The sequence below is a fragment of the Chinchilla lanigera genome, unplaced genomic scaffold, assembly GCF_000276665.1.
Source record: "Chinchilla lanigera isolate Chin_1 unplaced genomic scaffold, ChiLan1.0 scaffold00002, whole genome shotgun sequence".
NCBI lineage: Eukaryota > Metazoa > Chordata > Mammalia > Rodentia > Chinchillidae > Chinchilla > Chinchilla lanigera.
In genome coordinates, this window is record NW_004955403.1 from 18,111,745 (window position 1) to 18,138,467 (window position 26,723).

At 39.5% G+C, this 26,723-nt stretch overlaps 1 protein-coding gene across 4 annotated transcripts in view; it reads left to right on the forward strand.

Moving 5' to 3' along the window:
- Ttn (titin) overlaps positions 1-26,723 on the forward strand; it is a 271,046-nt gene that overhangs the window by 54,401 nt on the left and 189,922 nt on the right. For 2 of the 4 annotated variants that reach the window (XM_013512603.1, XM_005373371.2), the window contains 2 exons: positions 11,051-13,804; positions 14,570-14,848. In XM_013512603.1, the coding sequence (XP_013368057.1) occupies positions 11,051-13,804; positions 14,570-14,848 (3,033 nt within the window). Of the gene's footprint in view, positions 1-895; positions 7,655-11,050; positions 13,805-14,569; positions 14,849-16,693; positions 17,258-17,800; positions 18,086-18,181; positions 18,461-18,901; positions 19,181-19,277; positions 19,557-19,673; positions 19,962-20,072; positions 20,352-20,440; positions 20,723-20,815; positions 21,095-21,210; positions 21,490-21,590; positions 21,870-21,991; positions 22,280-22,401; positions 22,681-22,817; positions 23,100-23,198; positions 23,478-23,594; positions 23,874-23,972; positions 24,252-24,350; positions 24,639-24,881; positions 25,161-25,354; positions 25,637-26,723 lie in introns of those variants that run through there. The other 2 variants (XM_013512608.1, XM_005373372.1) reach the window with 2 other exon arrangements.

Consider the following 26,723-nt stretch of genomic DNA (forward strand, 5'->3'; position numbering starts at 1 on the left):
TAATTTGTTGTATGGTGATTCAGGAACCTTCAATTTAAATGATATCAGCTATATTCAACTTCATGTTTGCAGCCATTTTCAAAAGTGTGTATTATAAACAGTTGTCATTTTAATGCATGAAATCATGAAGTAGAACTTTGTTTTCAAAATCACGGTGAATTACATTGAACAATAGACAATAATCTAACTATCATTTCAGAATGCAATGTCATGAATGAATTATGATTGAAATGCTACTATACTTAGGAAGTGTGAAGATGACACATTCCCATTCTCAGTTTACACTTCATGCACATATATCATCTTAACATTGACATGTCTCTTACACTGGCTTGCAGATAGCTGTCTCATGTGATCCTTATTGCCTGCTTTTCTTTGCATAACATTGTGACTTTATGGCTGTATTAGTTCGAATAAACGCCTTCTCATTGTATTTTAGCTAATTATTTATGGTTGCAGTTCTTGTATATATTTTTACATAGTTAATTCTCAAAAATATAATTTAACTTACAATCAAAAGGATCAGAAAGGGCGTTTATTCCACTCTCTGCAAGTCAGGTAAGATTTTCTTCTTAGCTACCAAAACAACAGAGTTTTCCTGCCCTCAAAACAAATATGCACAGGAATATGTTATTTTGAAATGCATTTTTGCTTGTTCAAGAAGAAATTTCAGCAGTTTGAAGAAAAGACCAGACAACGAACGATTTTCGTGTCAGAATCTTTTAAACAGAGCATGGTGTTGCGTTTATTCGAACAAATATGGTGAGTGAATTTTCTTATGGATTTGTGAGAATCTGTAGCATGCACTTTATTTCATTTCCTATTTTGCATTTATTTTCAACTTTTCAAACATGATGTAAGATAGTAAATGCTTTATAATTTAACTTTTTTCCAGAATTATTCTCCGAAGAGGAAGCTGAACATTCAGATAGAGATACACGCGAGGCTTTTTCAGATTCTGAAGACATAGACCACAGCTCTATGACTGCTAAAAGATATGCAAGTAGAATATCGTCTACAAGTTCCTGGCCTGAATACTTCAAGCCTTCTTTTACTCAAAAACTTACATTTAAATATGTTATAGAGGGTGAACCTGCTGTTTTTACATGTAAACTAATTGCCTGTCCAACTCCCGAAATGACCTGGCTTCATAATAATCGGCCCATCCCCACAGGTCTTCGTCGAGTTATAAAAACTAAGAGTGATTTACATCATCATTCTTCCAGTCTAGAGGTTAAAAGGGTCCAATTCAGAGATTCTGGAAGTTATAGGTTATTAGCAATTAATAGTGAAGGGTCTGCTGAATCGACTGCATCATTGCTTGTTATCCAGAAGGGGCAAGATGAGAAATATTTAGAATTTTTGAAAAGAGCAGAACAGACATGTGGAAATATGGAGGCTTTCGTTGAAAAGAAGCAAGATAGGATAAAGGTTGACCTTAGATTTACTGGCTCTCCTTTTAATAAAAAACAAGACGTGGAACTCAAGGGAATGCTGAGGACTATACACTTCAATACAGTAAGTGTTGGCAAGAAAACAGATTATACGAATGAGGAAGAATATCTAGAAAGTAAATGTGATGTAGGAGAGTGCCTTAATGTGGGGGAAATTTTCCTAGATGAGGAGACCAAAATGAAGCTACAGCGTTTACGGGAGGCTAGAAAAATATTAATGGAGAAAAAGAAATTATCTCTTTTAGACATGTCATCTGAAATAAGCTCTAGAACTTTGAGAAGTGAAGTTAGTGATAGAGATACTTTTTTCTGTAGAGAGGAAATGAAGAGCGAGTCTGGGTCTGATCTAGCTGAAAACAGGGATAAGGTAGATAATTTACCCGAGGGCATTATCCCAAATCCATACACACTTTCAAACCAAATGGATGAAATTGTAGACTCTAGAGACCTTCCCACAAGCTTTCACGCTACTGTTGATAAAGAAATTCTCCCGACTGAAATGAGACTGAGCCAAGAGGCATTTGTAGAAGCAAGTGTACCAGAAGATTATTTATGTGATAATGCTCTAGTAAATGAAAATGTCCAAGCAAGGGGACAGTATGAAGAGATTATGAGTAACACTGCAGTGAAGGAGTCACTTAAATATATTACTAACATATATAAGGATGAGGAACTATATGAGACTCCTGAAAAAGTGTCACAAGTTCACACACCAAATGCCAGGAAATCTTTTGACACGCTTGTAAATATTAAAGGGTGTGAAGAACTGGAAAGTGAAAGAATAAAACAGGGCGACTTCGGAGAAGTACAACACTCTGCTTCCACAAACATTGATGAATTCAAAACTCAACAGAAGGAACAATCGATGAGAGTTTTTGACAGTTCTTTCCAAAACCGTCCACAACGTTGCCCACCCTTGTTTCTTCAAGAAATTGAATCTCAAGAAGTTTATGAAGGCGACAGTTGCAAGTTTGTGTGTCATTTTCAAGGATATCCTGAACCCATAGTGACATGGTATAACAATGACATGCCAATCCCACGGAATCCGGGCTTCACTGTCCATACTTTAGAAAACTATTCAACATTAACTTTTTCTTCTGTTCATCCTCAAAATGAAGGTTCTGTGACCTGTGTGCTATTTAACCAATATGGAACAGTAAAAACAACAGGTGTGCTTAGAGTGACAGCAAAACAAAGGTATGACACCTGTCCACGTAAAGTCCCAGTGCTCCATGACTACACCGATGAAGAAGAGGAGCTGGCTTTGGTGTTTGATCAAGCTGAAAGCCTCCAACCATCTTGGAGTTCCGAGGGCCAAGCAAATCTCCATATGTTAAAAACAAATCCACCAGGTCTTCGCTCTGCACATGCAGAACTGCTTTCCTTCCCTGTAGAAATTCAGATAACAGCAGCCACTCCAACCCCAGAACAGGATAAAGAGTCAAGAGAAGCATTCCAGCTGGAACCTGAACCAATGCCTCAGAATCAAGCTACTGAGTCACCAAAACACAGATTCACATTCTCCTCTGAGATCACTAATGAACCACCAAAAATATTACAAGGAATGCCAGAGTTCGCCAGGTGTAGAGAAGGGGATTCTATAGTACTTGAATGTTTAATATCTGGTGAGCCTCGGCCAGTTGTAATGTGGTTCCAACATGGAGTCCTTTTAAAGCAGAGTCAGAAGTTCCAGTTTGAAGAAGTTAATTATAGCTACAAATTATATGTGAATGATGTTAATTCTCAAGATTCTGGAAAATATAAATGTGTTGCTGAGAATGATTCAGGCACAGTTGAGAGTATTTTAGATCTAACAGTGGTATCTGTGCCTTACACAGAGTATAGCCAACTCAAAAGTACTGGTGGGATTTGTGCACAGTACTCCCAAGATCAGCAGGTGCAAGTGCAGGGAGATTTTGAGAGGGCACGTTTTTATGATTATCCAGTGGGTCCTTTCATTGCCCAATCAAGTGTAAAAGAATATTCTGTGAAGGAATATTTTCAGAGCCTTGAAACAACTGGGCAGGTAAACCAGGGTGAGCACATACATCATACAACTTCCAAAGAAAAACTGCCCAAGTTTATGCAGGGTGCTTCTAGATCTACAAACATCAACCAGCCTCTCAGCGCTGAACTCATACGACAACAAGGTGAACAAAAAGAGGAACGTGTAAGTGAAGGATCCAATCTGCACCAAGCAGAGGGTTCTGTTTATCCATATTTGGATGATTTCAGTGAAGTTAGTGTTAGGAAAGAGATAAGAAATGATTTGGAAAACGTTGGTACAGCAGAATGGGAAAATGTGCAAGAATATGTCCAGAGGGACTATTTACTGAATATCCACTCTAGGAGGACTTCTGACAAAGTTCAGAATACAAAGGACTCATCTATCATTATTTATGAAGAACCCCTTGAGGAAGAAAGATACTACCCAGGGAAAAAGGTGAGGCATAGAATCATTGCATTTGAAAAGTTACAGCATGCGGAAAAAGGAGCGCTAGAAAAAAGACCTACCAAGAAATCATTTGTGACTGCTCCTCAAAGGAAGCTTGATGACACAGACTTTTCATTAAAGCAAAGAGAATCAAGCTCAAGTAATCTAAATGCAAATATGTACCAGGGAGAGAAAATGTCTTCAAACGTGGAACCAGATTCATCTAATATTGTGATGGATTTGAAACTGCTCTCCTCTCAAATTCATAAGGAATTTGAAGAACAAGAGAGGGAACACCAGGCTGAAATAGGTCCTGTAGATCAGTCAGCAGTTTCTGAAAAGACTGAACATGCAACACCTATTACATTTGACCTAACGCAGTTTCACTCACAAGTAGAAAATGCACATGTAAAACTGCAAGAATTAGACATCGGTCAGCCAGAAGAAACTTATTTGAAAATACAGCATCCTGCTTTGGAATCTGTTGATGCTGAGTGCATTGTATTTGATTTAAAACAAATGTATTCTCATATAGAAGATCCAGCTAAGGAATTCCAAGAGCAAGAAATGAGACAACAGCAGGAAATACATCATAAAGAAGTTTGTGGCCCTAAAACATTACAATCTGGTACTCAGAGTACCTCACAAAATGTGCAAAATAACATACTTATCAGTCAAGAAATTTCTTCCAGTTTGGAGTTTTCAAACAGAACTCTGGTGGAGAAAAGCACTACTGATGAAAATACTCTTTACTTAGAAAAAGAAATCCAGCATGTACAGGAACAAAACAGAGCTGTAGTAAAACTAGATCACTCTCTTAAATCTTTCTCTGAGGCAGTGCATAATGAATCAGTTACCCCATTTCCAGCGCCTTTTGTTGACACAGGAGAAACTGATGTGTCTGAGAGAAGCAGTCATCTAGAAATTGGAGACGGAAATTTTATTGCGCATTTGAAAGAAGCAGCAAGTGAGGAAAAGCTTTTAGAAGTTTGTGGAATGGAAGAAGAATGCACTTTGGAACCAGAGTTGGCATCACGCCAGAGGCAGGAGGATGGCACACAGGGGTATACAGATGGAGCCGGGGAAGATCACCAAGGTGACATTCAAGAGGCAGACACAGTCCACAGGCAGCTCTCCCTGAGCCACTGCTTGCCCTTCTTAGTGACTGGAGAGCAACAAAATCCAGCAAAACAAAGAAGTAAAACAACTGATGCCTCAGGAGAAGGAACATGTTATGAAGACATTCAAGCTCGACATGAGACTTCTCTCTCCAAAAGAGGAGAGGAGGTAGAAAGTGATTCTTCTGCAAATCTTCCCGAATTGCATAAGACACATGCAACAGAAGAAATAGAATCTGAAACCTCACTAACCCAATATTTACTTACTGCTGGGAAACACGAGGTACCTGAAATTAAAGACACTACACACAAGCCAAAACTTGTCCAGAGTGAATCCATCACTTCAATGGAGGTTGAAGAAGTAACTTTCAACACTGTGTACGAATATTACAATCAAAGACAGGACTCACTGGGTCGTCCATATTCTCCTGAGTCTGATATTTCAATTGACGTAGGAAGTACAAGCAGTGAAGACATCTCTGAGTTAGATCAGTTTTATACCCCACCATCATCTGTTGAACATTTTGAATCTCCAAAGTGTCCCGATTTATATTTTAACCCTTCAGATACCACTAAACAACCCTCAGCAAAGTTAGGAGGTGTGGCTGTTGAAAGAGGAAGTTCACCTTTAGAGGAAGTTGCTGAAAAATACTCACCCTCTGAAGGTGAGATAGCAGAAAGATACTCCACACCCCTAGGGGGCGCTCAGGAGAGATTTTCCACTCCCCCAGGGGAGGCCCTGGAGAGATTTTCTACACCTTCAGGGGAGGCCCAGGAGAGATTTTCCACTCCCCCAGGGGAGGCTCTGGAGAGATTCTCTACACCCCCAGGGGAGGCTCTGGAGAGATTTTCTACACCCCCAGGGGAGGCTCTGGAGAGGTTTTCCACTCCCCCAGGGGAGGCTCTGGAGAGGTTTTCTACACCCCCAGGGGAGAAACTAGAGAGAGATTTTATTGCTACTGGAGGACCAAACCCCATTAGAAATGTAAAAACGCACCCATCAAAAGTAGACAGGGAGGACAGTATATCAACTGAGCATTTCCATACACCTACAGAAGACAGGAGTTCTGCTTATGAAATATGGCGCTCTGATTCATTTGGCACGCCCAATGAAGCCATTGAACCAAGAGACAATGAAATGCCTCCATCTTTTATTGAACCTCTGACCAAAAGGAAGGTATATGAACACACAACATTAGGCTTCATTGTTGAAGTTCAAGGACTTCCAGTGCCTGGTGTGAAATGGTATCGAAACAGATCTTTACTCGAGCCAGATGAAAGAATCAAAATGGAAAGGGTGGGTAATGCGTGTTCCTTAGAAATTTCTAACATTCAAAAGCAGGAAGAGGGAGAGTATATGTGCCATGCTGTGAACATCATAGGAGAAGCAAAGAGCTTTGCAAAGGTGGAGGTAATACCGCAAGAAGAGAGAGCAGTGGCGCTCCTACCTCCAGTAACACATCAGCACGTCATGGAGTTTGATTTAGAAAACACCACCTCATCGAGGACACCTTCTCCACAAGAAATTGTGCTGGAAGTTGAATTAAGTGAAAAAGATGTTAAAGAATTTGAGAAACAAGTAAAAATAGTCACCGTTCCCGAATTTACTCCGGATCATAAAAGCATGATTGTGAGTCTCGATGTCCTTCCACTGAATTCAGTAGATCCGAAAAGGGATTCCAAGGGGGAAGATGACAGAGATTTAAAGATCGATTTAGAAGTGTTTGAAATGCCTCCTCGTTTTGTAGCACCTATTTGTGATTTTAAAGTTCCAGAAAGTTCAGATGCTGTGTTTAAATGTTCAGTCATAGGCATCCCTGCTCCTGACGTGAAATGGTATAAAGAGTACATGTGTATTGAGCCAGATAATGTCAAATACGCGATGAGTGAGGAGAATGGAAGCCACACCCTTAAAATTAGGAACGTCTGTCCTTCCGATTGTGCAACGTACAGGTGTAGAGCTGCGAATAGCGTAGGGGAAGCGATTTGTCGGGGCGTCCTCACCATGGGAGGAGATTCCGAAACCATTTCTATGGGGGCAACGAAAAGTAAAGTAACTTTAAGCAGTCTGAAGGAAGAATTAGTCTTAAGGAGCAAGTACGCAGACAGCTTTTTTGAATTTCAGGTGGTGGAAGGGCCTCCCAGGTTCATCAAAGGCATTTCCGACTGCCATGCGCCCTTAGGTACGGCAGCCTATTTCCAGTGTTTAGTTCGTGGCTCTCCGAGACCCACAGTTTCCTGGTACAAAGATGGGCAGCTGGCGCAGGGAGCGAGGTTCAGTGCTGAGGAAAGCGGCATAGGGTTCCACAACCTTTTTATCACAAGTTTAGTAAAAAGTGATGAAGGTGAGTACAGGTGTGTAGCTACCAACAACTCAGGAATGGCTGAGAGTTGTGCAGCCCTCACCCTAAGCTAAAGTGCCTCCATAATTATTAGAGCTGGAGTGCTTTCCTGTTTCCCAGAGTACGCGGATCTAGTAAACTTCCACATACATCCACTCTGTTTGAATGCGTGACACTGAAGACTCTGCGCGGAAATCTCACCTTGACGTACATGTAAATATTCTGTTAACTAAACTGTGGAATCATCACTGTGTCCATCGTGCTGTGTATCACCAACCACAATTAAACGTCTCCTTGACTACCTAATTGAGTGCACTCCTACTTTACCCTCATTCCTCCTCTGTAAGGCATATCGGCTGAATACATTGTCTCTTAGCATAGAAACTATTTATGCAAATGTGGAGTACAAAATTGAAGGCCATGTCAGCTGACCATGCAGACAAACTGGTAAGACAAAAATCTATCTATTCCTGGTAGGTCATTTTTAGAATTTTAATCTCATGTTTATTTAATCTCATGTTTAACTCATTTCTGTTTACTTGGATTTAGAATAGGCAAAACAACAACAAAAGCTAGATTTGACTGATCAGTAACTAACTCTATAATCTGTTTTACATCACAATCTAATTTTGCCTTTTAAAAAATTATTTTTATTATTAACATCCCTCTTCTAAAGTGTTTTAATTCTCATTGGATTTTCTAGGACTAATTGTACTCTGTTTGTGGACAGGGTTCATCTAGATGTTTGCAGAATATGAGATTTGCAGAATAATGAGATTTCCACATTTGGAAATATTTTATTTTTTCACTTTTGAGATAGTGTCAAATGTGAAGTGCAGTATTAATTTAATATTAGCCTTGGGTGGGAAGTTATCATATTACATTTACATGTAGCATTTAAACTGCATTCTAATTTCACAATCTTTAAATTAGAAAAAAAGAAAGTGGGAAACTTTTAGAATAGAGATAATGTGTTAATTTGTATTTTGGATTATATGCAAATAACAAGATAAGCTTTCCTTTCATTTATACTGAATTTTGACTTTAACTGAAAATTAATAAGTACTCAAATTTCATCAAGATGGTCCCATATATATGTGTGTATATATAGAGTCTTCAGTCTGCTTCTAAATTTTTCATTTATAATAAATTTACAAACTCTAAAACAGTCTTTCTATGAACTAATAGGGACCTAAGTCCTCTCACTTCAAATTTATTAAAAATAAAGATATTGAATTTTCTTATCTGAAAATGAGTTAGAGCAAAAGACCTCAGAAGTGATATTCAGCATAACATTCTGTTATCCTACTAATAACTACTCTTAATATAATTTAGAATAACTTTTAATTTTTCAAAAGATAATGACAGAAATAATAGAATGCAGTAATAAAATTATGAATCTAACTCTTAAATTACCATTACCTACTGGCTTTGTCATCTGCATTAAGCAATCTTAAATACCATGATTGTATTAAACATATTAATTTTAAATTAATTTTAAACAGAAGCATTTCATTTAAATTTAACTTTCAGAAGAATTCATCTTTCCAATTATGTTTATTATTTTCCTTTTATCTATTACATTTTTTAATCCCCCAATGGGAATTCCTTAACAACCATCCAAATTAAAACAATTGGGATAATGTGCAGAAAAAAGCAAAATAGTCAGGCTTCTTCTGTCATTTCCCCTCAAAATTTACTTTTAATGTATTTATTTTGAGTCACCATAATTTATATAGAGATAATACACCACTGTGGGACAGAATCACGGTTTCAACCAGAATACACAATATCTTTGATGATAATTATAATAGATCACATCAAAAATCAATGAAATAAAATCAGTTCTATAGTTTATGACTTTAAGGTTGTGTTCTACTTTTAGCCACATGCTGCATGTTTAAAATTAATTAGAAATTTGGATCATAACAAACATGACAAGCACACCTTACCCATAGATTTTATAGCATAGCAATGGTTAAAAATCTGTTTCTGAAAGGAAGGGAATGAAGGAAGGGAGAGAAAACAATGTTTAACGTCTTGCTGCATTTTCAGGAAGGGCTGAAAAACATATTTTTAGTCACATAAGAAGGAAAGCTTTATTTGGTTTTACTCATTAGAATTCTGCTGTCTCAAATGCGTTGAACTTGAGAATATGCAAAATAACAATGACTGAATAAAGAAAAATAAGCCTTGCTCACACTTGGCTTACTTATTAATTGTTGTAGGTAATTAGATTGAATTTTTTATTTTCTGACTCAATAACCCATAACATAAAACCCTGAAATATTAATCTCCCTGATGCTGGATAAATAATTCATTGTATTACACATATTTTAATTTAGACATGATTATGATCCACCACTGCTTCATGTACTTTTAACCACATCTTCCATGTTTTTTACACACTTAAATTTCATTTACTTTCTTCTTAATGATTAACACACTATGTTTGGAAGGAAAAATCTATGAAAATATTTTAATATATCAGTGAATCAATGTATTTTAACTGTATTTACATTCCTTCCCTTTAGAGAGGTTTTTTAGGGCTTCAAATGAAGGGAAAGCTAACATAAGTACCATAGATTAAATGTAAAGTTAAGTAGCCACCCTTAGTATATGAAGTTATCCAATGGTCTTATGGCTTAATAGTTGCAATAATGAATGAATATGTATTCTACATGTTGCAGACTAACTTTACCAGTATATTTATAACCAATAGACACAAGTCCCTTCTGCTAATGATTACACACTAAAACAGAAAAGAATTAAGGTACATGAGTATTTCATGTGATGGAAGTGAGGTGAAATAATAAATTAATAAAACTACTTTTTGATAAGGCAGTAAAACTACTAGTAAGAGGACCATTTTACATACCTAAGATTTAATAAAATATCAAATTCTTTGTCATTAAATTATGTATCTTTCACCATGTCATCCACAATTCTATTTACAGAGCTCCTATGAATTCCTGTTCAATAATACTGTACAGGTTTTTCTTACACAATAAACTTCAATCAGTTTTTTGAACATTGGAGTCATTTTCTTTTATTTCTGATTTCTCTATTTCCTTGACTGACACCACAAAAGCTTTGTTGAAGTAATATGGCAATTTTAACAGGCAAAAGAAGGCCTGGCTTTTTAGAGAGTAAGGGACAACAGTGATTCCCTTACAGATCCAAATTAAACATTCCTATAGCCTCTTTTTTAATAATGATTTCAGTGTGGAGATGGTACCTAAAATACTGATATGTTCTTTGGAAATAACGTCTTATTTAACAATGAGGATTATTTTTTAACTAAAGAAAATCCTGCATATAAATAACAAGTCTGAATCTTTTTAGAAGTTGATTTAAATAATTCTGGATTCTTTTATTATAAATCTTTAGTGAGCACTTTTTCAAACTTCAGAAATGGGACTACCTCACAAAGAAACACATAAGCACATTTTTCAAACTCATGAACTCTAATGAAATGGATCAAAACCTGCATTTGTATGGAATTTATAATTGTATGTTTATAATTGTAACATAGGAAAATTTTAGAAAGGTATTTTATGATAAATTCATCTCAGAATAATCTAATGATCTCAGGAACAGTGCACAAGGTCGTCACGTTTCCTAACTCTGACTGATGGTTTTTTTTGTGTGTGTGTTAAACATAATTTTATAGTAAAGTAATAATCATTTTTCTTCATACAGCCTTTTCTAGTTTTCTGTCTACTGAGGAAGAACTTCGATTTGATAGTTCTGACCTACAGTTATCTAATACAAATGAAACACTTGAACTTTTGTCTGAACCTCCAGTTCATTCAACTGAATTGGACTCCAAAAAGGCAGGCAGTGCCCCAGTTTTCATCAAAGAGGTGTCGAATGCCGAGATTAGTATGGGGGACGTGGCTAAACTGTCTGTTACTGCCACTGGCATTCCCAAACCTAACATTCAGTGGTTTTTTAATGGAGTAATGGTAACCCCTTCTGGTGACTGCAAATTTGTTTTTGATGGTGACGATCATAGCCTGATCATTCTGTTCACCAAACTGGAGGATGAGGGGGAGTACACATGCGTGGCTAGTAACGAATATGGAAAAGCAACCTGTACCGCTTACCTAAGGATCAATCCCCAAGGAGAGGGACACAAAGAGACAGAAACAGAAGCAGCAGTGGAGACCTCTCTCAAAAAGCTTGAAGGGCCTTGTCCTCCCTACTTCCTCAAGGAGTTAAAACCAGTTCACTGTGCTCCTGGGCTCCCTGCCATCTTTGAGTACGAGGTGGGTGGAGAGCCTGCCCCCACTGTTCTGTGGTTCAGAGAAAACAAACAGCTTTGCACCAATGTTTATTACACCATCATCCATAATCCTGATGGTTCCGGGACGTTCATTGTCAACGACCCGCAGGGGGAGGATAGTGGCGTCTATGTCTGTAAAGCCGAGAATGTGTGGGGTGAGTCCACCTGTGCTGCAGAGCTGCTTGTGCGTCTAGAGGACCCAGAGGTGACTGATTCTCCTTGCACAGCAGAGTCCACAGCAGAAGCTCCTGATAATATCCCAGAGACAACACCAAACGGCCATGCAGTTGAGGTATTCGACTCAAAGCAGGAAATTGCGGCTTTTTTAAAGGACACCATTTTGAAAGCTGCTTTAATTGCAGAAGAAATGCAGCAACGTTCTTATGATCATATGGTGAAAGCAAATGAACTGAGCGGTGAAGCTACGTTAAGGACTCAACAATTGCAATCCATGGTCATGGAGGAAGATATACCCACTCCAGAAAGCACGAGGGAAATTCCTCCCAGGGACAGTACTATGCAGGTACAGCCTATTAAGGAGCCAGCTCCCAAATTACAACTGCAGATTGTCCAGTCCCAGAAGACCCTCCCTAAAGAGGATACTCTATTATTTCTAGAGCCTGAAAAAATCTTCCCAAGTGTCTCCTGCATAGAGCAGATTAGCTCAGTGGCAACACAGCCTCTGACAACCTTACTAGCTGAGCCTGAAAGAAGTTACCCACTGGCTTCAACAGAACCTCCAGCACATTCGTATCCAGGCTCTGTGGTTGAAGAAAGGCTTTTACTAAAAGAACAGACTGTGTCTGAGGTGGACAAAGAGCAAAGAGTGACTCTTCAGAAACAAGAGGCACAAAGTGCCCTCATCCTGGGCCAGAGTTTAGCTGAGGGACACACAGAAAGTTTCCAGGGTCCCGAGACTGTGACTTCTGACATAAACTCTGAGCCCCAGGTGCCTGCAGAATACACATACATAGAAGATGAAAAAATCCTGATGGAAAGCGTGGATCAGTTAGAAAATGCAGAGCAGGATTTAGCAATCAGGATCGAGGAAGGCAAATCCTTCAGGTTTCCACTGGCACTTGAGGAAACTCAGGTCCTGTTCAAGGAAGAACATGCCGATGACATGGCAACACCTGCAAACCAAGCCACCAAGTACATGAAGGAGCCCCTGGTGAGAAAGGGAGGACAAGAGGTGCAGGGAAGTGAAATTCTTTCTAAGGAAAATTTGCTTCCCAGTATTCCAGAAGAGCAGCGATTAAACCTCAAAACTCAGATCCGCAGCGCTCTGCAAGCTGCTGTGGCCAGTGAGCACCCAAGTCTTTTCTCTGAGTGGTTAAGAAACATTGAAAGAGTGGAGGTCAAGGCCATAACCTTTACCCAAGAGCCCAAAAGCATCATGTGCACCTACCTTATTACTTCAGTGAAATCTCTAACGGAAGAAGTAACCATTGCTATTGAGGGGATTGACCCTCAAACAGCAAACCTTAAAACTGAACTTAAGGATGCTTTGGGCTCTATTGTGTGTGAAGAACTAAACATCTTAACAGCAGAGGAGTCTAGAATTGAGGAAGGAAGCCCAATAGGAATGCATAAAGAAATGGATTATTTTTCAGGGTTGCAGAAGGGAGAAGCAATCACTGAACCACAAGTTGAATCTAACTACCTTGTCTCCACGCGAGAGGTCAGTTGTTCTACTGTGGAGAGTCAGGTTAAGGATGCAGATACCACACCTGCCACTGATGAGGTTGTTCCAGCTCCCCTCTCTAATGAAACACAGGATGAGAGTCTGAAACCAGCAGAGGAAAAAGAGAAATCCTCCAGGAGTGCTTCCAAGGAGGTTGATAGAGTAGAAATACAGGAAACTGAGGTTAGTGCAGTTAGAGAGAATCCTCCTGTTGTACACACACCATTAGTGGACACCATTTCTGAGGAAGGTGACGTTGTATACCTCACTTCATCCATAATGGACGCAGAAGAAGTGAATTGGTATTTTGAGGGAAAACTGGTGTCTTCAGATCAAAAGTTCAAGTGTTTTCAAAATGAAAATACATACACACTAGTAATCGACATGGTAAATACAGAAGACCACCAAGGAGAGTATGTTTGTGAGGCGTCCAATGACAACGGAAAAACAACAACTTCAGCAAAACTCACTGTAATGAAAAGAGGTTGGATTTTTAAGGATTAAAGTGATCAAGTTCTAATACCCACTGGTTATAATGATTTAGGTTTCATCACTGAATTTGCACTTATCTACCACTTCAAGAATGTTAGAGTAAGAATGAAATGACAGACATAATCATGGTTATTACCTCACATTTTTCCTTACTGCCTTGTTGGGTAGTATGCTATCCTACCTACAGTACTAGTTACTTTTACAATAAAACATATTTTATATGTTCCACTGTAGTAATAAATATACCTTTTAGTTCATTTTTACATGAGACTTCTTTAAAATATGCAATAAAATGTTATCAGTGAAAAACTAGCCACTCAGAAATGACCAATCTCAGCCCTAAAAGCAAAATAACCATGATTAGTTGTCTATTCATATTTTTTGTTTGTTTGCTATTGTTTCACTTCATAATTTTACTTAGTATATCCATTTTTCACATTATTTTCAGTGTTTTTAGTAAGCATGGTATATTTAAGGAATATATCATGTCGTTATGCATGTAAGCCAAAAGCATCACATTTTAATAATTTTCTCACAAGTCACTGCAGAGTAACGATTGAATATGTTGAGTTGCTTATTGTCTTCTTTTGCCTTCAATGATCTTTCTCATTTTCCAGTCACTTGTCTTAAACTGCTGCAATCACCTCACCAATTTCAACTGTTTTACTTCATTAACAGCAACAAAAGTTAGAAGAAAAAGACAAATGTGGTATGCCTGATAAGGAGGCATGCTAATGGGCTCTGTTTTCCTTTCTAGCTGCCCCGGTGATCAGGAGGAGAATCGAGCCCCTGGAAGTAGCTCTGGGCCACCTAGCTAAATTCACCTGTGAGATCCACACTGCCCCCAATGTCCGGTTCCAGTGGTTCAAAGCTGGCAAAGAAATTTATGAGAGTGATAAGTGTTCTATTCGATCTGCAAATTATGTCACCACCCTGGAAATCCTGAGAACCCAGGTTGTTGACTGCGGCGAATACACATGCAAGGCCTCCAATGAGTACGGCAGCGTGAGCTGTACAGCCACACTAACTGTGACAGGTAAATGCCACACAGTGCCACAGATGCAGTCAACTCATTTCGTATTATTGCTTATGTTGCTTTCCATGCAGGTGCAGGAAGTGCTACCAGCTGGAGACACCAACAACCAAGATGGTAACATGGTGGCTAGGGACTGCCAAGCCTGTGTGGGACAAGGATTATGCACAGGCCTATCTCTTCTATCATCAGGCAAAGAAAAAAATAGCTTACATTAAGTAATCAAATCATAGCCATTAATATAAAACATTTTAAGACAGTATAGTGCTACTAAAAAACTAAGTGATGTCTCAATGTATTTAATGAATTTGGACTCAAATAACCAATTAAGAACAATACCAAATTGAAAAAAGCCAACATATATGACTGAAAAGAAATCTTCACATAAGACTGGGCTAGTACAGGACCACCAATAAGGATTCTTACCTTAGGCTTTTTTTCTAATTTAAAAATAAGGGCAACTTCACAAATATTCTGTTGTTAGCTTCCTAACTGACACATAAGATCAAACTTTCAGTGTTGACATTCATCAAATGTTTCAGTGCTATCATTAGAAAAGGAAAAAAAAGTCCTTCGTTTTCTCTTTTCTATTCTCTCTCCTTTACTTCTCTCTCTTGTTTCTTTTTCTTTCTTTCTTTCTTTCTTTCTTCTTTCTTTCTTTCTTTCTTCTTTCTTTCTTTCTTTCTTTCTTCTTTCTTTCTTTCTTTCTTTCTTTCTTTCTTTCTTTCTTTCTTTCTTTCTTTCTTTCTTTCTTTCTTTCTTCCCAAAAGAAAGGGTGAGTGTGAACTATTGTTTGGGGACTGTGTAGCAAGACTTGTGCTGACTGGGGTGGGAGGTTTTCAATAAAAGCGTCAAGGGGGGAAATGAAAGCAACACATTTCTTTGATACAAAAGAGACAGGGTTCTCTGAAATTTCATCTTCTCTGCAACCCTTTTGCATGCCAGAGAGTCTCTGAGATTCTAAGAAACTCAACCCATAGTGACCCAGCCAGTAGTTTTTATTCAAGTGGTGAAAATGTTTACATTCAAACAAGTATGAGCATTACTCTTAATGACACAGTAGAGTATTTCTTTGTCCAAGTCAGGCCAGCTCAGTAATGAGACTGAATCAAAGCTTCAAACAGTAAGAGCAAAGAGCGAGAGGACAGTTTTGAAAAAATTCAAAAGCACAGGTTTGTAAAGGCCTGTTTCATAATGCAGAATGGAAATGGGAAATTGTTTCTATTAAATAGTTTTGCAAGTTTGAAATGGTCTAGGAGATACATTCAAAGGTAAGCATGTAAGGATTCCCTGACATTTAATATGAGGGCTAGAAAGACTTTATGAAACTACTTCAATCATCTTATCACTTCATACCCTACTCTTCAGAAGAATCAAGTACATTTTCTTTCTTTCTATTTATTTATTTATTTTTGGTACTGGGAATCAAACTCAGGACCTTGTGCTTGCCAGCCAGGTGCTTGTGCTGCTGAGCTACATCCCTGGCCCCATTTTCTTTTTCCTCCATGCATAATCTTCTGATTTGCAGGATTAAAGTATCACTGATTTATGCATCAAATAATTTAAACTACCGTTCAACTACTCTCTAGCCAGATTGTCTCATAAAGGAACATTTATTCTTCCTTACCTAGAGACAGCTAAAATGATGTCTTGCTCCTCTGTAAAGATATTCTCATTCTTTTCCTTTAACAAATCTTATGGTTTTGTTTTGCTAGTCCATTACCCTATGTGAAATGACACTTCATATCCATGTAAAGACATAACTCATCTTTTCTCTGTCTTGGAATATATATACAGCAAGAGCTTCACTGGGGATGATATGTAATGCTAGAAACATTTCTTTTGCAGAGGCATACCCACCAATGTTTATCTCCAGACCTAAGTCCCTTACAACCTTCCTGGGTAAGGCAGCCAAGTTTCTCTGCACGGTGTCAGGGACTCCAGTGATTGAAACCATTTGGCAGAAAGATGGTGCTGCTCTGTCACCTTCACCCAACTGCAAGATTTTACACACAGAAAACAAACACGGGTTAGAACTCTCAAACCTCACCATCCAGGACAGAGGAATTTACTCTTGTAAAGCTTCTAATAAGTTTGGAGCAGACATCTGCCAAGCGGAGCTGATTGTAATCGATAAACCACAGTTTATTAAACAGTTAGAGCCGGTACAATCAGCTATCAATAAGAAAGTCCGCCTGGAGTGCCAAGTGGATGAAGACAGGAAAGTCACTGTTACATGGATCAAGGACGGGAAAAAGCTGCCCCCAGGAAAAGATTATAAGATCTATTTTGAAGATAAAATAGCATCACTTGAGATTCCACTGGCCAAACTGAAAGACTCTGGAACCTATGTCTGCACAGCTTCCAATGAGGCTGGAAGCAGTTCCTCTTCCGCCGCAGTCACCATTAGAGGTAAGAGCCCAAGGTGTCCATTTCTCAGTTTCTTCTCTAGAAGCTTCACTCAGTAGAAAAACTGTTGACAATCAGTGCTATCCATACACTTTGTTTTAAAATAATTCCACTCTGTAAATGCCTAGGGCTGGAAAAGTCCTGACATTGTTTTATTTTTTCAATTTTCTTCAGAATTCACTGACTTCTGTCCTTTTAAATTATGTCTGCCATTAACAAGGTTTGCTTAAAATTCTTCTAAGCACTTTGTGTTTAGGTACTTGTTCACTATCTTCTTTCATAAAGGTACTCCTTGTGTAGTATAGTTTGTTCTTATGCTTGTTGTGTTGTGTGTGTGTGTGTGTGTGTGTGTGTGTTTTAGTCAAGAGGTGGGAAAATGTTTTAGAATGATGGAAAGCTTTTGAATGCATTACTGCTTTCTCAGAAATTCCACAAAGATATCTTCTTTCTGTGTGTTGCTTCTCTTTGTTGTGTATGTCCGCTTTTCTCTTGCGGAGTTTACCCTTCAGGTATCTTTTCCCTTTTCTTTTTGTAAACCTCATGTAGAGCCCCCATCCTTTGTGAAGAAGGTGGATCCCTCTTACTTAATGCTCCCAGGCGAATCAGCACGCCTCCATTGCAAACTGAAAGGCTCACCTGTGATCCAGGTGACCTGGTTTAAAAATAACAAGGAACTCAGTGAAAGTAACACAGTCCGAATGTCTTTTGTTAATAATTCTGAGGCTGTCCTTGATATCACGGATGTCAAAGTTGACGACAGTGGGAGTTACTCCTGTGAAGCCACGAATGATGTCGGCAGTGACAGCTGCAGCACCGAAATAGTTATCAAAGGTTTGTTTATTGAGTGATGACCCCTTCTTTTGCTGACAGAAGGGCTCCTTTCGAACTGCTTGTAACACTGATACAATGCTTTTCGTGCTTTTGTAGAACCTCCTTCTTTCATCAGAACCCTTGAGCCTGCAGACATAGTGAGAGGAACAAATGCCCTGCTTCAGTGTGAAATTGCAGGCACAGGGCCCTTTGAAATTAGCTGGTTCAAAGATAAGAAGCAAATTCGAAGTAGTAAAAAGTACAGGCTGTTTTCTCAGAAGTCTACTGTGTCCCTGGAAGTCTTTTCTTTCAATAGTGCAGATGTTGGTGAATATGAATGTGTCGTTGCTAATGAAGTCGGGAAGTGTGGCTGCATCGCGACACACTTACTAAAAGGTCAGTGTGTGAAAAGCTGGCTTCTTTCTAATAAGCCGTCCCACTAACTTTCTTAATCTGTGGGAGGAGAATCCGTACCCTCTCTTCTTATCCTATCCTTTAAAATTTGTTTTGTCTTGGTTTGACCTGGGGCCTGGGAAACAAAGTCAATGGCTTTTACCCCGTCTTTATCTTAATACCTATACACATATTTATTAACTGATAACCAAAAAGAATAGCCTAATGCTGCATTTTTTCAGATGGTCAGCATTTATCTTCTATGCATTTGTCTCTCAGGTGGAATTGTTAATTCTTCTTGATTTTTCTTTCTTCTTATAATTAATCAATACTGTGAAATAGTATTAGACAAGATAAGGTAATCTAGATAAAACCTTTAAGCAGAGATGGATGGTGTTGAGAGGGGGAATTGAAAAATTTTGTGTGCTCTCTTTCTTTAACTAGAACCACCAACCTTTGTCAAGAAGGTAGACGATTTTACTGCACTAGCTGGACAAACTGTTACCTTACAAGCTGCTGTGAGAGGGTCAGAACCCATTTCTGTCACATGGATGAAAGGACAAGAGATCATTAGAGAAGATGGAAAAATCAAAATGAGCTTTTCCAATGGCGTGGCAGTCTTAACAATCCCTGATGTTCAGATCAGTTTTGGAGGCAAATACACGTGCCTGGCTGAAAACGAAGCTGGAAGCCAAACATCTGTTGGGGAATTGATAGTGAAAGGTTCGTGTAGGAACATTTTAACTTTAAATCATCCTTTCCATTTCAAGTGAAAACCTAATTCACACACAGGAGTCCTAACTATTTAATGCCATTGTAGAACCCGCCAAAATCATCGAGCGCGCAGAGCTGATCCAGGTGACAGCGGGAGACCCAGCCACGCTGGAGTACACGGTGGCAGGCACCCCAGAACTTAAGCCCAAGTGGTACAAAGATGGGAGACCTTTGGTTGCCAGTAAAAAGTACCGAATAAGCTTTAAAAACAACATTGCCCAGCTCAAATTTTATTCGGCAGAACTGCATGATAGTGGCCAGTACACATTTGAGATTTCTAATGAAGTGGGCAGCAGCTCCTGTGAGACAACATTCACTGTGTTAGGTTAGTAGTTTCAGAAAACTATGCCACATATTTCTTTAAAACCCATCAAATGACTTAACGTAAACCACTGAGCACTCTTCCATATTAACCCTTTTTTCCTTCTTATGCCATGAACAGATCGAGACATTGCTCCATTTTTTACCAAACCTTTACGCAACGTGGATAGTGTTGTTAGTGGTACCTGCAGATTGGACTGCAAGATCGCTGGCTCTCTCCCCATGAGGGTGTCCTGGTTTAAGGATGGGAGAGAAATATCCTCATCTGATAGATACAGAATAGCATTTGTGGAAGGCACAGCCTCCTTGGAAATCAGCAGAGTAGACATGAGTGACGCAGGAAATTTTACCTGTCGAGCCACAAATTCCGTGGGAAGCAAAGACAGCAGCGGAGCGCTGATTGTGCAAGGTTGGCTGGAGACTTTGCATTTCATTCATTCTGCAGTGTTCAAATTAAGCCTTCTCCCCTTAAATCCCACCTCTTAACCCTTTGAAATTCTTTTTTATGCCCTGTCTTCAGAACCACCCAGTTTTGTAACTAAACCAGGATCCAGGGATGTTCTACCGGGTTCAGCAGTCTGCCTGAAGAGCACTTTCCAAGGGTCTACTCCTTTCACCATCAGATGGTTTAAGGGTGACAAAGAGCTGGTTTCTGGTGGAAGCTGCTATATTACCAAAGAAGCTTTAGAGAGTTCCCTGGAACTCTATGCTGTAAAAACCTCCGATTCAGGCACATACACGTGCAAAATAAGCAACGTCGCTGGAAGCGTGGAGTGCAGTGCAAACTTGTTTGTAAAAGGTTTGCATTTCTTTCTTGACAGCTTTGTACTACTCTTGTTACATAAGCTCTTTCCTCTTCCTCACCTTTCTTAATAACTTCCTCCACAGAACCTGCCACTTTTATTGAAAAGTTAGAGCCATCACACCTGTTAAAGAAGGGAGATGCCACCGAGCTAGCCTGCAAAGTAATTGGTACTCCTCCCATTAAAATAACGTGGTTTGCAAATGACAGAGAAATTAAGGAGAGCAGCAAACACAGAATGTCTTTTGTGGAGTCCACTGCAGTTCTAAGTCTTACAGACGTTGCCGTTGAAGACAGTGGTGAATACATGTGTGAAGCTCAAAATGAGGCTGGCAGTGACCACTGCAGTAGCATTATAATAGTCAAAGGTTTGTGCCCCTTTTGTACTCGTGTTAACAAAGCTGTGGCCCATAGCACAGACCCTTCCCCCACTAACTCAAGTCATTCCTTTTCTACTGTAGAGTCACCTTACTTTACCAAAGAATTTAAACCAATTGAAGTGCTGAAGGAGTATGATGTCGCATTGCTGGCCGAGGTGGCAGGCACGCCACCATTTGAGATCACTTGGTTCAAAGACAACACAATCCTGAGAAGTGGTAGGAAGTATAAAACCTTCATTCAGGATCAGCTGGTTAGCCTGCAGATCCTCAAGTTTGTAGCTACAGATGCTGGTGAATACCAGTGTCGGGTGACCAATGAGGTGGGCAGCAGCACCTGCAGTGCCAGGGTGACTTTAAGAGGTTAGTGTCAGCCAGATGATGGGCTGGCTCTTCGGCAGAGCCCATTCTATCACTTTCTTGAAAAGCCAGTTTTGCTATAGACCTGATATTGATCTGAGAACTCATTCTTCTATTAGAACCTCCTGCCTTTGTAAAGAAGATTGAGAGCACCAGCTCCCTCCGAGCAGGCACAGCTGCCTTCCAGGCCACTCTGAAAGGTTCCTTGCCAATCACTGTGACTTGGTTAAAAGATAATGAAGAAATCACTGAAGATGACACTATCAGAATGACCTTTGAGAACAATGTGGCCAGTCTATACCTCAGTGGCATTGAAGTCAAGCATGATGGGAAATATATCTGTCAGGCCAAAAATGATGCAGGCATACAAAGATGCTCTGCAGTACTCTCAGTAAAAGGTTGGTTCCAAAAGCTCACCTTGGGTGTGAGAGAGCAGGACAGGTGTTAGCCTTTCTGCAGAGCAGCTTACAGCCCACATCTGTCCCTTTGTTTTCCACAGAACCGGCAACAATCCTCGAAGAGGCTGTGTCCATAGATGTCACCCAAGGAGACCCAGCCACTTTGCAAGTTAAATTTTCAGGGACTAAGGATATCACAGCCAAATGGTTTAAAGATGGCCAGGAGCTGACCCTGGGTCCAAAGTATAAGATCAGTGTTACTGACACAGTCTCAATCCTAAAGATTATTTCTACAGAAAAGAAAGACAGCGGGGAATACACATTCGAGGTCCAAAATGATGTTGGGAGAAGCCGCTGCAAAGCTAGCATTAATGTGCTAGGTTCGTATTGCTTTTATAGAAAAGGACTGGGCATTTCTATGCACCATCCTCTCTTACAACTTCAGAGAAAAGAACAAACTGGCATAGCAATCCTAATGTCTTTCTGCTTTTTTATTGGATAGATCTTATCATACCTCCTTCATTCACCAAAAAGCTGAAGAAAATGGATAGCATTAAAGGGTCTTTCATTGACTTGGAATGCATAGTGGCTGGCTCACATCCCATAAGCATCCAGTGGTTCAAAGATGACCAAGAAATATCAGCTAGTGACAAGTATAAATTCTCTTTTCATGACAATACTGCCTTCTTGGAAATCAGCCAGCTGGAAGGTGCAGACAGTGGGACATACACTTGTTCCGCCACCAACCAAGCAGGACACAACCAGTGCAGCGGTCATCTGACAGTCAAAGGTTGGCAATTTCTCTCCCCGCCTATTAAGAATTTATTGCTCTTTCATTTCTTATTTCTTACCTTCATTGCTCAGTTCTAAAAATCTTCCTCTCTCCCTTTGCCTCTCTTTCTTTCACCCCAGAACCCCCCTACTTTGTGGAAAAGCCACAGTCACAAGATGTCAATCCCAACACAAGGGTTCAGTTAAAGGCTCTTGTGGGTGGGACCACACCCATGACAATAAAGTGGTTTAAGGATAACAAAGAGCTGCACTCTGGGGCAGCTCGCTCGGTGTGGAAGGATGACACCTCCACTGTTCTAGAGCTCTTCTCAGCCAAAGCTGCCGACTCCGGGACCTACATTTGCCAGCTCAGCAATGATGTGGGCACAACCACCAGTAAAGCTACCCTTTTTGTCAAAGGTCTGGTCTACATCTTCTTAACTTTTTGCTTCTCTAGACTTTCTTTGGGGAGGGAAGAGGGTTATTAAGGAAACAATTCTGTTGGCTGAATTTTGTTTATAAAATGTTGGATATTACACTTTTCTTCCCATCTTTAGAGCTTCCCCAATTTATTAAGAAGCCCAGTCCTGTGTTAGTGCTGAGAAACGGACAGTCAACCACATTCGAATGCCAAATAACGGGCACTCCTGAAATCAGAGTTTCTTGGTATCTGGATGGAAATGAAATAACAGACATTAGGAAATATGGCATTTCCTTCGTGGATGGTTTAGCCAGTTTCCAGATTTCTGGTGCCAGGGTAGAAAATAGTGGCACTTATGTCTGTGAAGCTCGAAATGATGCAGGCACGGCAAGCTGCAGCATCGAATTAAAAGTGAAAGGTGTGTTACTGGAATCTGCTTTCCATTTCTGATTGCTGCCTGAGGGGCCTTCGCCTTCCTTTGAGTAAGCTGCTCTCTGTCTTCCTTTCGAATCTTTAGAACCTCCCAGCTTTGTCAGGGAGCTGAAGCCCGTGGAAGTAGTGAAAGACAGTGATGTGGAGCTGGAATGTGAAGTTACAGGAACGTCTCCATTTGAAGTCACTTGGCAGAAGAATAACAAGGAAATTCGAAGTGGCAAAAAATATACACTGAGTGACAGGGTGTCAGTGTTTAGCCTCCACATTACCAAGTGCGACCCTTCAGACACTGGAGAATATCAGTGCATTGTGGCCAATGAAGCAGGCAGCTGCTCCTGCAATGCTAGAGTTGCCCTGAAAGGTCAGTTCTACACCACGAGCAGGTTGCCAAGTAAACACAGTGAATGCTTTTTACTTTTATGATGAGGAGTAGGAGTTAAAATATGCCTCTTTTTTAACTCTCTCTTATTAATCACAGAACCACCATCATTCATCAAGAAGATAGAAAATGTCACCACTGTCTTGAAGAGTTCTGCCACCTTTCAGAGTACTGTGGCAGGCTCACCCCCCATTTCTATAACCTGGCTGAAGGATGATCAGATCCTTGACGAAGATGACAATACCCGTATTTCATTTGTGAACAGTGTAGCCACCCTGCAAGTCAGAAGTGTGGATAATGGACACAGTGGGAGATACACGTGTCAGGCCAAGAATGAGTCAGGAGTGGAGAGGTGTTTTGCTTTCCTCTTAGTGCAAGGTGTGTGAGCAATTAGTCTATGGAGATAAATTCAGAAGCACATTTTAGTTCTGGTGGAATTGTCAGTGTCACTCATCCACATTTTCATTCTTATCACAGAACCTGCTCAAATCATAGAGAAAGCTAAATCAGTTGATGTCACTGAGAAAGACCCAGTGACCTTGGAGTGTGTTGTGGCTGGAACTCCAGAACTCAAAGTCAAATGGCTTAAAGATGGCAAACAAATTGTACCCAGTCGATATTTTTCAATGAGTTTTGAAAATAATGTGGCTAGTTTCAGGATTCAGTCAGTAATGAAACAAGACAGTGGGCAGTATACTTTCAAGGTGGAAAATGACTTTGGAAGCAGTAGCTGTGATGCCTTCCTGAGAGTGCTAGGTGTGTATCTTTGCCCCCATCAGATTCCTTTATGTTAAGTCTTCTCTAAACAAACAGCAATAGATTAATTGGGTTTGTTTTGCTGTTTTCATTGGACAGATGAAAATATTCCTCCATCATTCACCAAAAAATTAACTAAAATGGATAAAATGCTGGGCTCCTCTATTCATATGGAGTGCAAAGTTTCTGGCTCACTTCCTATTAGTGCTCAGTGGTTCAAAGATGGAAAAGAAATCTCTACAAGTGCAAAATACAGGCTTGTGTGTCATGAGAATACTGTGTCTCTGGAAGTCAATAATCTTGAATTGGAAGATACTGCAAATTACACATGCAGGGTGTCAAACGTAGCAGGAGATGATGCCTGCAGTGGCATCCTAACTGTGAAAGGTTAGAGCTTCTTTACCTCTTCTTGTTTTGTCTTTGTGAGTGCTTTGAAAATGTGTTACTCTTACCCCTGTGTATTTTAGGGCTAAAGTCTCAATAATTCTGTTTCTTTACATATATATTCTCATTGAGTTCAAGAAGTACCTAGCCATTACCTCTTTTCATTAGTGTTTTCTTTTATGTCCATAAAACTGTCAAAGTAAGTCCACTACAGGGATATAAATATCTCTCTCTTGAATTCTATAGAACCACCAAGCTTCCTAGTGAAACCTGAACGCCAACAAGCCATACCAGATTCTACAGTAGAATTTAAGGCAGTGCTCAAAGGAACACCACCATTTAAAATAAAGTGGTTTAAGGACGATGTGGAACTTGCCTCTGGACCTAAATGTTTTATTGGCTTAGAAGGGTCAACTAGCTTCTTAAATCTCTACTCAGTGGATGCTTCCAAGACTGGACAATATACTTGCCAAGTTACCAACGATGTTGGTAGCGACTCTTGTACTACGACGTTGCTTGTGACAGGTGTGCGGGTTTGGTTGTTTTATGTTTCTGTGTGACCTGTGGCCCTGGTTCTTTCTGTCTTCTGTTGTGATGTATCTTTCTAACATAGTAGACTCTATTTGCAAGACATGGCTCATATTTTTTTCTTTCTAATGTACTGCCTAACTTTTATTATTCATTTCTGTTCCCTCACAATCTCTTTCTTGACTCTCTAGAACCACCCAAGTTTGTAAAGAAACTGGAAGCATCCAAGATAGTAAAAGCAGGTGACTCCCCACGACTGGAATGCAAGATAACTGGATCTCCAGAAATCAGAGTTGTGTGGTACAGAAATGAACATGAGCTCCCAGTCAGTGACAAACACAGAATGACTTTCATTGATTCAGTGGCTGTCCTGCAGATGAACAATCTTGGTACTGAGGACAGTGGTGATTTCATTTGTGAGGCTCAGAATCCTGCTGGCAGCACAAGCTGCAGTACCAAGGTTATAGTAAAAGGTAGAAATCTCTTTCTTATGTTCTTCGTTAATTGAAATGCACCTCCTTCTCCCCGACAGTCTTAGCTCCTTATTCTTTATGCTATTTTAGTTGCCATTTCAGATCTCAGAATAGTTTTCTTAGCCAGCATGATTTCTCCTTTTAGACATTATTTCTTCTTAAACTGGGCTGACCTATAGCTAGTGGTTTTGAGATATTTTTCTTGTTATTCCAATGCTTTGATTCTCATCATATTGGCCAAGCATCAAATCTGATATTTTGGAAATACACCTAAATATAAATATACATATTAAAAGTTAGTCTTTTGCTTAATCAATTACAAATATATTGTGATCCTCACAATAATCTATATCATAATAACAAAGAATACTTATTTAACAAAGAATACATATAAACAATGTGCAGGCAGTACAGGTTCTAACATTACATTTTAAAAAGGATAACAACTTTTTCCTTTTTTCTCAAGAATCAGTTCCTATCTTTAAGAATATGACTATAGGGGGCTGGGGATTTAGCTCAGCGGCAAAAGCGCCTGCCTGGCAAGCGCAAGGTCGTGAGTTCGGTTCCCGGTACCGGAGAAAAACCAAAACCAAAAAAAAAAAAAAAAAAAAAAAAAAAAGAATATGACTATATTTTGGTGAAAATAGTACCGCTATTTTCTGCTGCCATTTGCCAGTACTTTTGGCATAAAGCCAAATTGGTCATATTGTTAGGCAATTATTGCAATAACCCTTTTTGAAATGAAAGATTTAGATTACAGCTGTTATGGAGATGCCCAAATATCTCAGTTGTAAAACACGTATGAAAAATTTCATTCCTGGGTCAGAATTTCAGACGTCATGCAAATCATACTTATATTAGGAGAGGTGTTGCAAATTTTCTCTCAATCTTTGTAGTCCAAGACACATTAGAGAGGTAAAATAGACAGAACACTGAATTTGCTCAATCATGACATCTAGGATTTATGTGGGTTCTTTACCTCTCTAATTGATTGTCTTGTAAAGGTTAATGGGCTCTCTGAAGCTGTCACTCCTTAATAGTAATAGCACTGGGCACTACTGTGCTTACTGTTATAGTGTCTTAAACC